Genomic DNA, 17,826 nt, shown 5'->3' on the forward strand with positions numbered 1-17,826 from the left:
AAATATGTTGTTGAATAAAAGTAACATGGTGTCTTTTTCTATTCTTACAGAAAAACATACTCTAAAGAATTAGTAAAATATAATAGTATAATATCTCCAAATATGGAGTAATGGTATGTAATTTTTTGGGTATTTGTTTTAAACTCGAGTGGATAGTTAATTTTTTATAAGGCTTCAAACTTGGGTCCATAAACTTCTGTTTCCTCAGGATGTTAATATTTCTGGCTATTCTATGATTTCATTTTAATGCCTCAATTTATAAATGCTATTATATTTAATGTTTATTTTATTTTCAGTGTAACAAATCAAGGTTTGTCATACTACTTAATAACTATATACCTGTTCCTACTTCCCAGAGCTTTTTATTTAAAGATGGGTGTAGGAAAGATGTGAAAGCTACATAATAATACTATTGGAAAAAGTTTTAGCTTTGTGTTTTACTTTCAGTAGGCTAATACTAAAATTCAATAGTATTATTATATCACTCATCAAATTAATTGCATAATGTGTCATTCATTAAAAAAATCTTTATCTTAAATTAAATAAAGTATGATACTTACATTTGACGTCCAAGTTAAATGGTTTACTTTCAGTATCTCCAGCTGAGCTAGACGCAAGACATGAATATAGCCCAGTTCCTTGCCTACTAACTGATTGCAATACTAAAGTCTGATTACTAACAATCACTCCAGCAGAAGAGTTATTTTCTACTTCACATCCCTAAAAGATAAAAGCACAAAAAATCCCAGTTAATACTAATTGTACTAATATAATGAACCAGTAACCATTGTGATAAATAATAGCTTTAATAAAAGTAAAATAAAAAAAAATAAAAATATTGGAATTTTCACTTTTTTATCAGACACATTTTCTCTTTATTGCATTAGATGTTAAATGAAATAAAGTCAAAACTCAATTATTAAGTTTTAAAGGGTAAGTAGCTTCAAAGTATTCCTGGAATACGCTTGTTAGTTCCTGAAAACTATTCATAAAATAGACTCTAAGAAAAATTGCACTGAGATTAAACTTTCAACTCTACTTTCTATGTGTCCTTCAGTCTTTGATTGTACTCAGTATATTCATCATTTATCATGGAAATTTCATCCATCACAAACACTTTCATCAATACCAAGACCCTTATAGAAATGCTTGACTTGTAAACTTTTATCAGTTTATTTTTTAAATTTAAGTTTGAAAAGTTTCTATGAGGTTTTTAGCTGAAAAAGTTTTAATTTTTTTAATTGCTGTCATGATTATTATTTCAAATAGAACGTGATTTAGTATTACTATTTCAATTACATGACCTTTTGTAGTTTAAGTATAAAAAAATTATCCAAGGTCATAAAAAAATCACAGTAGTACTCTGATTTGAGAATAAGTAAAACATTACTGTTGGTATATTATATATTTTTAAGCTATTATTATGTATTTCAATTTTTTTTTGTTAGTTTACTAAATTAATGATAAATTACACAGTATTAAATATTATCTTAATAACCTATTTTGTATCTAGTTAATAAGTTTATAAAAAAATATCCTAACAATAATGATACGCTATTTTAAGTAACTGATCTTTAGCCATTAGTGAAATATTAATAATATGTAACTAAGAGAGTACCTAGCATTGTTTAATTTTAGTAACCTATGAGAACTAGTTTACTAAATGTGGCTTTTGATTATTGACATTTCATCTTTACATCTCAAAAGTAGTAGGATTTAATTAGTGAAGGTGCAATAGCCATTTATTTCATTATCCCTAATTAAACAATAAAACTGTGAATCTCCTCTTTCAATCATCTGTAATCACCTGTTTCTGTAGTAGAATATCTCATATATACAGAATTCATCTTATAATACATACCCAACCAAGATTTATAATAATCAATGTGGGTGTTGGTGAGGTGCAGAGGGTTACTGATTGTGGGAGGTAGATAGTTTGGAATTTAGGTGGACAAAATATAATATATTACAAACAGCTCATCAATATCTCCTAGCTATCATTCTATTGATATATTATCTATCATTGTAGAGATGTAAGCAACAAGATACTCACTGCAGAAACAAGATATGCAGCTACCAGTGGGACTCTGAATCAAAAAAGCTGCACAATATATTTAAAGTCATCCTGAATATCATGTGAATCAGAGAACTTGACAGAGAGCTACTAATAATATATACAACTTTGCATATTCGTTTTCAGATATAAACTACTGTTTTTTTTTTTGTCTTCAGTCATTTGACTGGTTTGATGCAGCTCTCCAAGATTCCCTATCTAGTGCTAGTACAAACTACTATAATTGTAATATAAAAACAGATTGTTTACTCTATTATACGTACATCAGACTGTCATTAATAATCACTTATTTTTTTATTATTTTTTTTTTTAATGCTTCATCACATAAGCTTAAAGCTTGGCCTATAGGAATATGAAGTAGAAATTTTGTAGCATATGAAAAATGCTACGCCTAACTGTGATTTGAACTGGGAGATGAAAGGCTGAGTTGCTACCAAAGAAATCGGCAAAGGATATTTACCGAAGGAAATAGTCAAAATAATGAAAAAATATTTTAGTACATTAATTAACTAATTGCAAGTAAATTAAAAAAAAAAAAACAACTGACATCATGTAGCCAAGTGACTCTGCGGACCCAAGGATTGGCTTTAATTTTACACTCAAAATAAACATCCATTCCTTCCCTGATATTTATAGCATTAAGATTCGTACCAAGCTCTAGTGACACAATGGGCACATCTGAAACAATGATAAAGTAGTTAAAATTAATGATTCTACTGTTTTATATTTTGAGAGATTATAAAATTAAAAATCAATTAATTTTTCATGTATAATATATACTATATTAGCTATTTGGTATGTGCTTTACATGTCTGCTTCTGTAGTTGGGCAACAGTATCTCCATAGCTCCTACATTACCAAACTTACATGTCTCATAACACACAAACATACATTCCTGACAAGAATTTTTATTGTGTTAATGTACTGATGCAGTACTTAATGCAGCTTATGTTAAAATTTCAAAATAAAAATTGCATATGCATATATGCATATACACCATCTAGCATAACCTAGTCAGTGTTACCAACTATTGCTCGATGTATGTCATCAATAGATTGACGAGAAAAAAGATCTAATAGCTCGGCGATTATATTATATATTTTTTATTATATTACTTTAGTAATATAATAAAAAACATTTTGGCTGAAATTAAAACTAGATAACTTAAACTTTAATGATACATCACAAGGTTTATCATTAAAGTTTAAGTTATCTAGTTTTAATTTCAGCCAAAATGTTTTTTATTATATTACTAAAGTAATATAGTTTTGGCTGAAATTAAAACTAGATAACTTAAACTTTAATGATAAACCTTGTGATGTATTGTTTAAACATTTTGTCTTTTTTTTTTTTTAAATAAGAAGACAATCTAGTATAAAGTTAGTTTTAGTTAATGAATTATAGAATGTTAAAATAACAGCAAAATGGATGGTATCCTCAGTGTTAAATAAACTGTATTGTTTTAATAGAAACAAGCGGTCTAAAATGAAACTGAAGAAATGGTTCCTGAAAAACATTTTTCTTTTAGGGTCAGTGATTTTGCTTGACAGATTACCTAATTATTCCTTTCATACTGGTGATTTATTATTGGTTTTTATGTAAGAGAGTATTATATCTGTAACATTGAGATATATCTGTAATATTAGTATACTATAAATGCTATTACTATTTGACTACTAGTACTAGTATATTGGACTTTTGTTATGTCCATTATTATAGTCTGTAAACAAATTTTTTTTTTTAATTTTTATGCGAATATAAAGTTTTTACAAATCCCTCATATTTTCCATGCCAGCTGTGATGAGCATGGAGAAATAGCCTTACTCAGCAAGCCTTTTCATAGCCTAGGCATTCATAGAGAAATTCTAAATGGCTGCTGGGCTATATTTTTACAGGTTCTGCAAGAATTTATAGAAACTATAAACAAGTGTCTGTTTTTATCTATATATCTTGAGTATTCTATGAAGTTTAGTCTCTATTATTGTCATTGTTTATTTTGTTTACATGTTGAATATTAATAATAACTTTTTTTTTCAGTTTCAATATTTTGTTAATAAAAATAATTTCAGAACTATTTATACAGATAGAATCCCATGTTTTTTTATTAAAAAAAAAGAAAAAATAGAAATGCTTTCATTCATTAGGAAACAAACCACAATAACCTGTGAAAAATGTTCCATAAAAGAAAGCAAAACAAATTCCCTTTATATAGTGTCAATAACTCTGATATATATATATATATATTGGGTGGTCCATTTAAATTGAGATACATCTATATATATCTCAAAAACTACACTATCTTAGGAAAAAATGTTTCCTATTAAAGTTCTTCCAAGTTGTCTTGATAAGGTCAAATAAAGGTCATTTCAGGGTCAACTTAGTTTTTTTTAATAGTAACCTATATTTTTTATTGAGAATTGAATTCTTTGCAAAAACATTTAACATTTCATTTCAAACTTTTTTTTCTAAAATTGATAGTTTTTAGTTATCTTCAAAAATGTTGTAGGTCTATAAATTGGTGTTTTTAGTTTCATTAGGTCTAGCCCAGCTGATATTAAATTTTAAATAAAAAACAATCAATAATGAAGAAGAAGAAGTTGAGCATGTAAACACCATTGAACTTTTTATTTTTAAATTAGCCTAAATTTGTAGTTCAAGTTACATATGATATTTGTCTAAGTGATCAGTGTCTTCAATTCATTTTTTTATTACTTTGTAACTCACCAACTATTAAATATTAAATTAATTAGTTATTATTTATTAGAAATTATGTAACGATTTACAATTAAGAGTAAAAACTGAGCTAATTTTGCTGTATGGAAAATGCCACTGAAATGTTAATCAGACAGTAGCTTTATATGCTCTACGATTCCCCGGTAGAAATATTCCAAGTCATGCTTCTGTGTACAGAATTGTAAAACAGTTTAGTGCTGCTGGAAGAACGGGGGCCATAAATAGGAACTGTCAAAATACTGTGAGAGCAGAAAATAATGAAATAGCAATGACTATTAAAACGCCTAAAATTCTGTCCCTACCGCATTTCAGTTCATCAGGAATTGCATGGCAGTGACTTTGAATTAAGAGTAGCATTTTGTTGATGGGTGCCTGAAAAAGTACAGGTAGATTAAACATTTTTTCTTAATGTTCTTTTTTCCGACGAATCAGGTTTTACTAATCATGGAGCAGTAAACAGACATAATATGCAATACTAGATAGTCAAAAATCTACGGTGGCTAAAGGAAGTAGAATATCAATGTCTGTAGACTGTCTACATTTGTTATGGAATCATAGGCTATAAATTAATCGGACCGGAGAGAAATATGCAGATTTCCTAGAAAATTAGTTGTCCTTACTGCTTGATGAACTACCCTTGGAGAAGAGAAGAATGATGTGGTTTCACCATGATTGCTGTCTGGCGTATTATTCAATTATCACCAAAGTAGCTTTGAACCGTGAATATAATGATTTGATCGGTCGAACTGGTCCAGTTCGTTGGCCTGCATCGTTCCCCTGACATTACTCCAGTAGACTTTTTTTTTAGAGGGTTTCCTTAAAGATAACGTTTACGTAGAAGTATCAACTACCCCTGAAAACATGAAAGAGCATATAATAAAGGTCTGTAGAAACATCAAGGTAGAAACTGTATTAAATGTTAATGGGTCGTTCTTAAAACATATGGAAAGATCACAGAAGTAGGAGGACACTTCAGACATATGTTGCTGTAATTTATGTAGAGTAAGTTTTTGTAGTTATTTTAAATAAAGAGCGTAAAAAAAAATTATACTATTTGATTAAAAAAATTCATTAAAACATAAATGGATTTTATATAGGTTAATCCTTTAATTGGTTATTTATTCAAAATTTAATTTTCTTTATTTAAAATTTAAAATCAGCTGGATGTAACTCATCAGCTGGACTAGATCTAATGAAATTAAAAACACCAATTTATAGGCCTACAGCATCTTTAAAGATGAATAAACTAAAAAACTTATCAAATTTAGAAAAAAGTCTGAAACAAAATTTTAATTTGTTTTTGCAAAGAATTCAATTCTGCAATAAAAAATATAGGTTCCTATTTAAAAAAATTAAGTTAACATTGAAATTACCTTTATTTGACCTTATCAAGAGCAACATAAGTTGTAAACGTATTTCCTCCTTGAAATGAAAAATTTTTCCATTAAGAAACATTTTTTCTTAAAATGTGTAGTTTTGAGATATAGATGTGTCACAATTTAAATTGACCACTCAATATACATACATATATATGTGTAAGAAATATTAAGCTATTTAATAAGTTACTGAAAAAAATTGCTGGTTTACCAACTCACAAGCATGTTAAACAGTATATTAAATAGATGGTTTCCAGTCATGGTAATTATTAATAATAATTAATAATGAACATAATTTTTTATTCTTTTCAAGGAGGTTCATGCCCCCATCCTCTTGATATTATTATTTGATATTAAGTTTTACTATTTTGTTGGAAAATTCTGTACTTATAGTTTATTAATGAGCATTAAAAATGTGACAAAAAATTAGACAATGTAGTTTCAAAATCTGTACAGAAGGCGGTTTTGAAGGTATGGTTCCTTTATCTGGAATTGCTTGGACTACCTAGAACTTGATCGATGAAGATGTATAATTGGTCTGATGAGATATTTTGGAAGCATAATTATATTTATTTTTAAAACAAGTCATTTCAATTTTTTTAAATGCGTTCTCAATACAATATGTCTAATCGACCAACCAATCCTATGTTTACTGTTAAGGACATGAATGAACCATCTAATTTGGTTGATGGAAGTCTTACCGGTTGTCCAAATCATACACTGGAAAGTCCACCTTATGTTCCAGCTGTTGTTGGTTTTAAATTAAGAGCACATTCAATGTGTATGACGCAAAACATTTTAAAGGATATCATTATAACTTACATAATTTATTATTTGGAATGTCTGAAGCAATTGTCACAAATTTGTAAGTAAAATATTTAATATGTTATGATAATAGTGTAGTAATATTTACTTACAACCTTTATAAGTTCCTAATCATTAATTTATAATATTTTTACCAGAATTTATAATTTTTTTAGGGACTTGCTTGTTTTTTTTTGTCTTCAGTCATTTGGTTTGATGCAGCTCTCCAAGATTCCCTATCTAGTGCTAGTTGATTCATTTCAGTATACCCCCTACATCCTACATTCCTAACAATTTGTTTTACATATTCCAATCGTTGCCTGCCTGCACAATTTTTTCCTTCTACCTTTTGGTAAATACCCTTCTGCAGCAAGCTAAATCATTTACCTTTATTACCTTTATATGATTATTGTTCTATTGTTTAGGAGGCAGCTATTATCCAAAAAAAAATTACTTTTATATTATCGTGTGTATTTATACAACTTCATTATATTCCTTATTTTCTGCTTATCTGTTGTCTTACTTAATTAAAAATTTAATATAATTCGTATTTGTCATATTGATTTTTTTTTTTTTGTCTTCAGTCATTTGACTGGTTTGATGCAGCTCTCCAAGATTCCCTATCTAGTGCTAGTCGTTTCATTCCAATATACCCTTTACATCCTATATCCCTAACAATTTGTTTTACATATTCCAAACGTGGCCTGCCTACACAATTTTTCCCTTCTACCTGTCCTTCCAATATTAAAGCGACTATTCCAGGATGCCTTAGTATGTGGGCTATAAGTCTGTCTCTTCTTTTAACTATATTTTTCCAAATGTTTCTTTCTTCATCTATTTGCCGCAATACCTCTTCATTTGTCACTTTATCCACCCATCTGATTTTTAACATTCTCCTATAGCACCACATTTCAAAAGCTTCTAATCTTTTCTTCTCAGATACTCCGATTGTCCAGGCTTCACTTCCATATAAAGCGACACTCCAAACATATACTTTCAAAAATCTTTTCCTGACATTTAAATTAATTTTTGATGTAAACAAATTATATTTCTTACTGAAGGCTCGTTTAGCTTGTGCTATTTGGCATTTTATATCGCTCCTGCTTCGTCCATCTTTAGTAATTCTACTTCCCAAATAACAAAATTCTTCTACCTCCATAATCTTTTCTCCTCCTATTTTCACATTCAGTGGTCCATCTTTGTTATTTCTACTACATTTCATTACTTTTGTTTTCTTCTTGTTTATTTTCATGCGATAGTTCTTGCGTAGGATTTCATCTACGCCGTTCATTGTTTTTTCTAAATCCTTTTTACTCTCGGCTAGAATTACTATATCATCAGCAAATCGTAGCATCTTTATCTTTTCACCTTGTACTGTTACTCCGAATCTAAATTGTTCTTTAACATCATTAACCGCTAGTTCCATGTAAAGATTAAAAAGTAACGGAGATAGGTAACATCCTTGTCGGACTCCCTTTCTTATTACGGTTTCTTTCTTATGTTCTTCAATTGTTACTGTTGGTGTTTGGTTCCTGTACATGTTAGCAATTGTTCTTCTATCTCTGTATTTGAACCCTAATTCTTTTAAAATGTTGAAGATTTTATTCCAGTCTACGTTATCGAATGACTTTTCTAGGTTTATAAACGCCAAGTATGTCGGTTTGTTTTTCTTTAATCTTCCTTCTACTCTTAATCTGATGCCTAAAATTGCTTCCCTTGTCCCTATACTTTTCCTGAAACCAAATTGGTCTTCTCCTAACACTTCTTCCATTCTCCTCTCAATTCTTCTGTATAGAATTCTAGTTAAGATTTTTGATGCACGACTAGTTAAACTAATTGTTCTGTATTCTTCACATTTATCTGCCCCTGCTTTCTTTGATATCATGACTTTCATAAATATTACACACCAGTTTGTATAATCTATCAATCGCTTCCTCACCTGCACTGCGCAGTAATTCTACAGGTATTCCGTCTATTCCAGGAGCCTTTCAGCAATAAAAGCTCATAAGACAAATACCCAGCTTACGAGAGCCATTATATTCAAGATAGAATATAAAAAATATATCGTGGGTGTAGATTAAATATACATATAGTGGTTTTTCTTATACATATGCGTGTGATCAAAATGGAAATCAAGTAATGAGGTGGCAAAAGAATGGCTTTCCCTTAAAGTTTTCAACAAAGAGTATAATTTGTCAATTAAAGAGACAACTGGAAAAAAGAGCTTCTTTGTTACAAAAAAAAAAACACTCATTTGGACGAGGCTGATAAATGCTATAAACTGAAAGCTAGACAGGAATTGATGGAAAACGCCCTTTTAATGGTGGATTTACAGAAACTCTTGCCTATCCCGTTCCTTTATGACAAACAATCAATTTATCTCGGAAAGCTATGGACATTAAATGATGATCCAAAAACAACAAATTTATTTTGCACGATTATGATGAAACCACTGGAGGGTGTAGAGGAAATGAAATATCATATACTCTAATTGATATAAAAAAAATCATAATTTTCATAAAAATGAGATTTTCTGATTACCTATTCAGTGTAATAGATAAAGTTTATTAGTAGCTTTATTGTATTATTATTTATTGTAGTAGCTTTGTTTTATTATTAAAATAATACAATTAAAATAACTTTAAACCATCGATGCCAATATGTTGTGACTGAAGTAGCTATAAACCCCACGGTGGCGATACATCAGTCATCATTAACTGCATCAAAAATATCAGGCGATGATATTGTTGCCAAGATATTTCTGCTTTAAAACTGATTATTTTTATATTTTTGTGAAAACAATACATGTTCTTTGTATTCCATATTATTCTTAATATATTAATAATTGTTACGAAATATTTTGTTACTTAAGTTTGTTATAGCACTTTTTAAGAAAAATGCTACAACAAAATAAATATATACACTGTATGGAGCTGACATCCGGTAACAGCTGTTGTTTTGTTTACTACATCATTTGCTAGTAGTCCGTCCGTGTGTTGCTGTATTTGTTTATTATAACATTGCAAGTACATGTGTTATTATTTTAATACCAGTGTTCCTGTGTTATTTTGATGTGTATAGTGATTTTCATCTGTCTGTTAGTGTTTTATGTATATAATTTAACTGAACTATGGCTGGAAATTTAGCTGACAGATTGAGTGAAATTGACAGAGAGCTTGATGCTTCACTACAGACATGATAGATCAATGGCCTCAGAAATTTCAAATTTTTTTTGATGATACCGACGTGGACCCCACATATATTCCTGAAAATGATTCGGAGTCTAATATTAGAGACATTTTGTTTACCGATACAGATCTTATGATTGACCAGCCTTCTACTTCAACATTTATAGTGAACTTAATTTTTTACTTAGTTATAATTTTTTTTTTTTGTATATTATAGACTATGTTTGGAATGAAATAAAATAGTTTCCCACCAATAAATCTTTCTTGTTTTGTAGGTAAAAATTTTCAAAATAATGTTTTATTTATACATTTTATATTATTTATTTATTTTTAATCTTTTAAACATAATTTAATGTATTTTTATCAATAAAACAACTTCTTTTAACATTTTGACACCTCTACTATAACAATAGCACTTGTCTCATCTTCTAACAGAACAGAAGATGAGAAATTAATTTTGATGATTAAAGCACAAAGTTTAGGTAAAAAATTTTAATCATCAAACTTTTGGACCGGGGTTCAAAGGGTTAAAGGTTATAATAATAATTAAATTATTATAATTACTAATACTTTTAATACCTTTAATTGTATATGCCATTTTACAAAATACTTGAGCTGAATTTGATGACTGATTGGAAGTAGATGGTTTTTTCCATCTATAGTGCGATCTATTTTAGTCGTAAAATGCAACCTAGCAGCAGCTTAATATCAAACTAGAAAACAACTAAGGACCACATTAAAAGTTATTATTTCAGATTTACTATTATTGCAAAACATTTGACCTTTAATACTTAGCATTTATTATAATATTAAAAAAAATAATGCTAAATTGCACTTAAGTAGTTTTCCTGTGGTACTGATATACAAATAAACATACGTATTCAAAACAAATAACGTTAAGTAAGTCTACCAAACCAGATTAAATCAAAAAATTATTTTCAGTTAATTCATTTCAGAATTAACTGAATTTATTTTTGAAGTGAAAACTTCTTTAGGCACATTTTGTCAGAATTTTTTTATCTCTATGTTTTCATACAAGTAATTTTGTTTTTCGTGTTTTTTTTTTCATCAGACATTTCTGATTGTGAAGAATTGCTCTTTTGCCTTTCTCTATATCGCTGAACACGCAATCTTGTGTTAGAATGTTTATTTTTTTGGAGAAAATGTTCTGTCATGGCTTTATTTTTAACCATTACTTTGTCACTATTTTTTCATAATTTTCTTCATTATTACTGTCATTCTCTTCATGATTTTCTTTTTTGAATATTTTATAAGTCAAATTTTCATCGTCAGTACATTTGCGGCTATTTATTGAACTATAGCATATATCTTCATTTTCCATCATAACTGATAAAATATGTTTTTAAATTATTATAAAGCTCGGTCAGAATATAGATACTACAACCTATTATAATTACATGCGCGATTCTACATGAATTAAATGTTTACAAAGGAAATTTTTGTTATGTATTAATTTATTAAATTTAAAATTGCGTGGAGTGTAAAAGAAATTGTTTGAATCTGCTGAATTTTAAAATGTACAATATACATAGTGCTGGTCTTGGTTAGCTCTCTTAAAATGCAAGCGATGGCATTGATTGATGTGAGATTATTTGAATTGAATTAAAAATTATTAAGTAGGTATTTATTTAATTAAAATAAATTATTACTGCTAAAAATAAATATTTTATTGATTCAAACTAATTTCTAATTGTTAAAAATTATTTCAAGTTGGTTTAATTAGCTGAAACGAACAATTTTTTATATTAAACTATTTTGAAGTATGCGGTCTCACATCAGCACCATCTGTTGTATTTTGTGAGAACTAACCCACTTATATATGCTTAGCGTCTTGCGCTATGTTACAGATTTTGAGTCGGCAATTTTTTTTCCCATGTTCATTTTTTGTACATTCGAATTACATGGGTAATTCGTATGTACAAAAAATTCTGACACAACACGCCCAAAGAAGTTTTCACTTCAATCATAAATTTTTTTTTTTACATTAAAAAGTAAAAGTTACTTTTTAATGAAATAAAATCAATTTTTCTTTCTAAGTATTAATAAGTTTTACTACTTCAAGATAGCAACTGTACTTTCTTTTCATTTTAGTTCAATAAACAAACATATTTCTGTTTGAAAATAAATAAACTATTGTGATTTTTAAATATGTTTATATTTATATATTATCTTTAGTTATAGTTTTTCTCAATAAAATGAACAGAAATAGATTTTTGTTACATCATCATACCTAACACATAAACCAACTATTTATTTTATTCGACTGCTTTAGTTCTGATTAATGAGAGCCAACTTTAATGCATTAAAGTAATTTATTATTAATAAACACTGCACAATTTGATTACTTATATCTAATTAAAAACATCACTAATTTATCATTAATGATACAAATTACACATGAAATTTTTGTTTGTTTTAAACACTAACATAATTAGAGAAATATATTCACATTTAATAGCATTATCATCAATACATTAGCTTCATTAATCTAGCCTTGAAATATCACATTTACATTACCATTAAAAAATTACAATATGTTATTATAGATATTATTTCTTGTTAAGCCTACTTTCTTATCATCAAATATACTAATTACAAATACATAATTAAAGTATATATGATGAAAAAAGTAAACAGACTGGTAACATAACAACAATAAATAATAAATAAATAAACAAAAATGAATAAATTAAAAATTTTCTAAGAAACATTACTGTACATAAATTCATAAATTATAAACAATTGTTTAATGAAAAAAGCAAAAAATATTATGCTTGAAATGGAATACAATTTTACCTTTATAATAATGTACATATTTTTGGTCTACTTATTTGTATAAATAAATACAAATAAGTAGACCAAAAATATGTACATTATTATATTTCCTACAACATGTAAATGTATGTATATTTTAATAAATAGATAATTAAAAACACTGATGTCAGTGGCAGCTTCAAATTATTATATTAAATAACGGTGTTAAGAGTAATGTAATAAATTCAAAGCATTTGTTTTAAAAGTAACTAACAAATTTTTATGAAATAGATTCAATAAAATTTTCTCTGCATTTTAGGAAAAAACCATTATACATCGCTATAATGCAATTTTCTTACACAGTTTTTACGTTTTTTTATTTTAATTATTATTTACATGTCAAATATCTTCAGCCTATATTTTGACATCCTGTTTCTTGGGTTGATTTCTACTTAAGATACTACTTAAGAAGGTGGTATACCTTCTTCAAATAAATAATAACGATATTAGATTTAGAAATTGAAAAATCAAAAAGTGATCACTTTCAAAATTAAAAGTTTAATGATTACCATATTTTTGATATTCTTATCCACAATGTTTAAAAAATAATAATTGATGAAATGCCCAAACAATTTTAATAATTCTATTTTATAAGATAATGGGAGATAAAGATAGCACCTATAAGTTAAAAAATTACTTAGATTTAACCCTTTTACCCTTTAACTTAATCAGCAACTTCTTCATGCAGAGTAGTTCTACCAAACACTGCTAACTTTTTTTTTTTATTATTGGTTTCAGAACTGATTTTCCATCATGAGATCATCCCTCTTTCCTTTACATAATTGAATTTTTAATTACTTAAAAACAATTTTTATCTGTTGCAGGCACATATATACATTTATATGATAAATAAATTCAATCTTTGATTACCATCGTAATTTAAAGATGTAAACCGGATTCATTTCAATTTATTTATCACTTGAATATTTTACTTTACAAATAAAGCATACACTAATCACAACTATGCACTCATAAAATTGTAAACAACTAACTTATTAAATTAAATATTATACTGACAAATTAATACAATTCAATTATAGTTTTAATTAATTAATTTATAACTTTAATTAACTAACTATGATAAGTTAATTTTTCATACTATGAATTCATCACCATCTCATGTAGCAACTGTTAACTCTGGGCCCAAGCCTATAGTTGTGAGCATTGATAAATATTCATGAATCACTCTAAATTAGCTGCCACTGTCACAAAGAGTATAGTAAAAACATAGAAAATATTATGCATAATAATATCATTACAAAGATACGAGCATTTATTATACTTAATTTAATATTGATTTAAATTAGACAATTTTCTTTACATATACAGTACAGTACAGTACAGTACAATACAATTATTAGCCTATAATTATTATTATTATTATTATTTATTATTATACATGCATTGTATTTGTCATGTTAACTGTATGTTGTAAATATATATGTAATTACCCATTTAACGCCGTTTTCATATTATTGGAAGAAACTTTTATTACATCCGAGCTTTATGTTGGGCACAGCACTGTAAATAAATCAAAATATCAAATTAATTTATATTTATGAAACATTTTTCATAAAAAAATTAATCTTTTATACACATAAAGCAATATTAAATTATACTTCCTAATTGTATATTACATTTTTAATTTAAAAAATGTAATTTAAATTTTAAAACGTGGATATCTTATTCAAATGTTAAGACAAAGCAGCAATCAATGCAATGGCGGCATTCATTATCCCTTGAAGTTCAATGAAAAAGCTTAAGGCTATGGTTTTTTGAGATGCCGAAGAGAAATTGCTGATTGAATTTCTTGAACGTGGAAGAAAAGTTAATACCGATATGTACTGTAAAACGCTTACAAAACTTACACATTCAATTCAAAACAAAAGGCATGGGGGAATATATATATGTTATGTTCTACTTTGCCAATGGGTGCTGCTACCTAGCGAGGGCTAGAGTCCCCACGGCAAGCTTGGTCAGGCGATCTGATCACGCCATGTCCTATGTCATAATGCCGCAGGGAGTGGTCATTATGAGGTAGCGACTAATTTATTTCATTCAAGCTCGAATCTGATCCAAGGCAGTCACGTCATACTCTTAGTCCGGATGAACTTCATTCTTTGTTCGGATGAACGTTAGCTTTAATGTTGTATTTAATTTTATATGTCAAGTTATATGTTATGTTACAATTCATTTCATTAACTGTCAAGACAACAATTCATTAAACCATTATTCAGCAAGCAACAAGGCACTGTCTTCATTGATCACCTATGAACATACAGTCCAACCCCGTTCTAAAATCTACCACAACATGTTAACGGTCTTCAGGCGAGATCGTTCATAACAATATATATATATATTTATATTGTTATAATAAATATCTCCTTTTTGCTTATTTCAATTTTTATATCAAAACGGCCCTTACTTAAACAAAACATGCTGTGTGTAAGTGTGTGTGTGTATGTGTGTGTATGTGTATGTGTATGAAGCATGTTAACAACAAAACTGTGCAACAACACTATGCTTTATATACGAGGTCTGTAAATAAAGTAATGAACTAGTTTTTATTGGCAGCCTCAGTGGCAACACTGTAAAGTTACTAGTAAACATATGGTTATATGAACAGCTGGATTTATATTAGGTATTAATATTTTTAGTCTACTGTTGCCACATGAGATGTAAACAAACTTTTCATGAAACGAGTTTTTGTTGTGCATTATAAAAATGAGCGATACTAATTATGAGCAACGATGTGCAATCAAGTTTTGTGTTAAACTTGGTGAGAATGCTACTGAAACTTTTTCAAAATTGAAAAGGGCCTATGGAGATGACACACTGTCACGAGCCCAAGTTTTTTGATGGTTTAAAGCATTTTCAAATGGCCAGGAGTAAGGACAATCCACACTCTGGAAGACCGTTAACGTCAAAAAGTGATAACAATGCTGAGTGAATCAGACTTGATACAGTACAACCTGCAATTAACTATGAAAATGGTTGCAGAACAATTGAATTTGAACAATACCAAATCCATCAAATTTTGACAAACAAATTGGACATGAAAAACTTTTGTGCAAAATTGGTCCCAAAAAACCTCACTGTTGAACAGAAAAACAAAAGGATGGAAGTGTGTTGCGATCTTCTAGAGCGAACTGAAACTGGTCCGGATTTTCTATGGATAAATAATAACAAAATGTTATTATTGATGATGAATCTTGGATATTTGAGTATGAACCAGAAAAAAATTGCCAGAGCAAGGAGTGGCACACTTCAAACTTATCACGTCTCAAAAAAGTAAAAATGAGCAACTCAGAAATCAAAACCATGCTAATTTGTTTCTTCAGTAGTAATGGCATTGTCTATAAAGAGTTTTTGCCTACAGAACAGACTGTAAATCAATATGTTTACTGAGAAATTCTTGAAAGATTGCAGAAAAGAGTTGCCCACATGAAACCAGCCATCAAATACAACTGGATGCTGCATCATGACATGCACTTTGTCACACTGCACTCTTAAAAACTAAAAAAATTCAAAACAAAACCTCTCAGCAAAAACAATTTTCTTGACAGAGTTCTGGGATTCTAAACACATGAATGAGACTACCTGGATAGCTGATTGCTTATAAATTCTGTGCAGTACATAGAGGCGTTAAAACTCTTAAAGAGGTGTTCATTTAACAATCCACATGGATTGCTGAACATTCATTAGACTGAAACTTGAAAGTAATTTTGAAACTTGTTAATTAGAGGGGTATTAAGAAAATTCATTTTACTATGTAACTGAAAAATGCAGTGAGGTTGTAGATCAAGGAAAGATTGCCAGCATTCTTCATTGACAGAATGAGAAAACTGGTTCACAATTGGAAGAAATGTGTACGTGTAAATGGTGACTAAGTAGAAAATAAATGTATATTTTTGTAAAACATAAGATTTAGCAGGAAGTAAAATGTAATTCTATATCATATTGTTTCATTTAACTATCTCTAAACAGTTGTGAGTTATGAGCGACTGTACATTACATTTCAGCCTTGTGTACGGCAGACAAGAAAACATTTTTCATCAAAATGTTGGAAGTAATCTGAAAATTAACTTACCACATGCAAAGAAAATGTATGTATTAAATCAATGTATTTAAATAAAAAACCGAATCATTAGATTCAATACAATAGCAAACCATCAATAAAACCTGCCAGGAAAATTCCAAGAAATTGGAATCACCAGGGGTCAAACACGATTGTAGCAAAAATTTATTTTATATGTATGAAAATATCTGAGTCGGGTATCACATTTATAAACATTCTTTCAACTTCTACTTTACTGAATAACCAAAAACCATATCTGAAAAACAATTATCAAGCCTAATAAAAACAAATACAACAAAATATCCCTCATTTTTTGGCATACCCATATTCTTCACTGTAAGCTTAGGTAATAGGTATAGTTTTTATTTTTACAATTAGTTACAGGTTGATGGTGGTGAGATCACACCACCCTAGCCAATGTTAACCATTGATATTTCCAGAGAAGACATTAAATCAGATCCTTCAGGTTATAATTTCTATTACAGGTTTATTTATCACACTTTATAATAATAAAACAAGTCGTTCAAATATGGATTTATTACAAACTGTTTCATTATTGATTTCAACCTTTTGATGAAAGTTTGATTTAATTCAAGGTTCAGCTTAATAATTAAACGATATCCTTAAAAAAATAAATTATGGTGTTTTATTACATTCTATAAAAGTCTGATGGTAAAAATTGAAGAATAATTGATATAGTTCTGTATAATAAAAGGAATATTGCTACAGAGATATAGA

General features: G+C 28.4%; 1 protein-coding gene across 8 annotated transcripts in view; it reads right to left on the minus strand.

Annotated features, from left to right (window-relative positions):
- LOC142324763 (uncharacterized) overlaps positions 1-17,826 on the minus strand; it is a 101,010-nt gene that overhangs the window by 36,530 nt on the left and 46,654 nt on the right. For 2 of the 8 annotated variants that reach the window (XR_012756387.1, XR_012756386.1), the window contains exons 1-4: positions 14,462-14,531; positions 10,755-10,899; positions 2,622-2,752; positions 561-720 (exon numbers count right to left, since the gene is read on the minus strand). Coding sequence is in view for 2 of the 8 variants with exons in the window: in XM_075365728.1 (XP_075221843.1) it covers positions 14,502-14,531 (30 nt within the window). In the remaining 6 variants the exon portion in view is untranslated. Of the gene's footprint in view, positions 1-560; positions 721-2,621; positions 2,753-5,427; positions 5,661-10,754; positions 10,900-14,461; positions 14,532-17,826 lie in introns of those variants that run through there. The other 6 variants (XR_012756390.1, XR_012756389.1, XR_012756388.1 and 3 more) reach the window with 6 other exon arrangements.

Source organism: Lycorma delicatula, chromosome 5 (genome assembly GCF_047948215.1).
Source record: "Lycorma delicatula isolate Av1 chromosome 5, ASM4794821v1, whole genome shotgun sequence".
Classification (NCBI taxonomy): domain Eukaryota; kingdom Metazoa; phylum Arthropoda; class Insecta; order Hemiptera; family Fulgoridae; genus Lycorma; species Lycorma delicatula.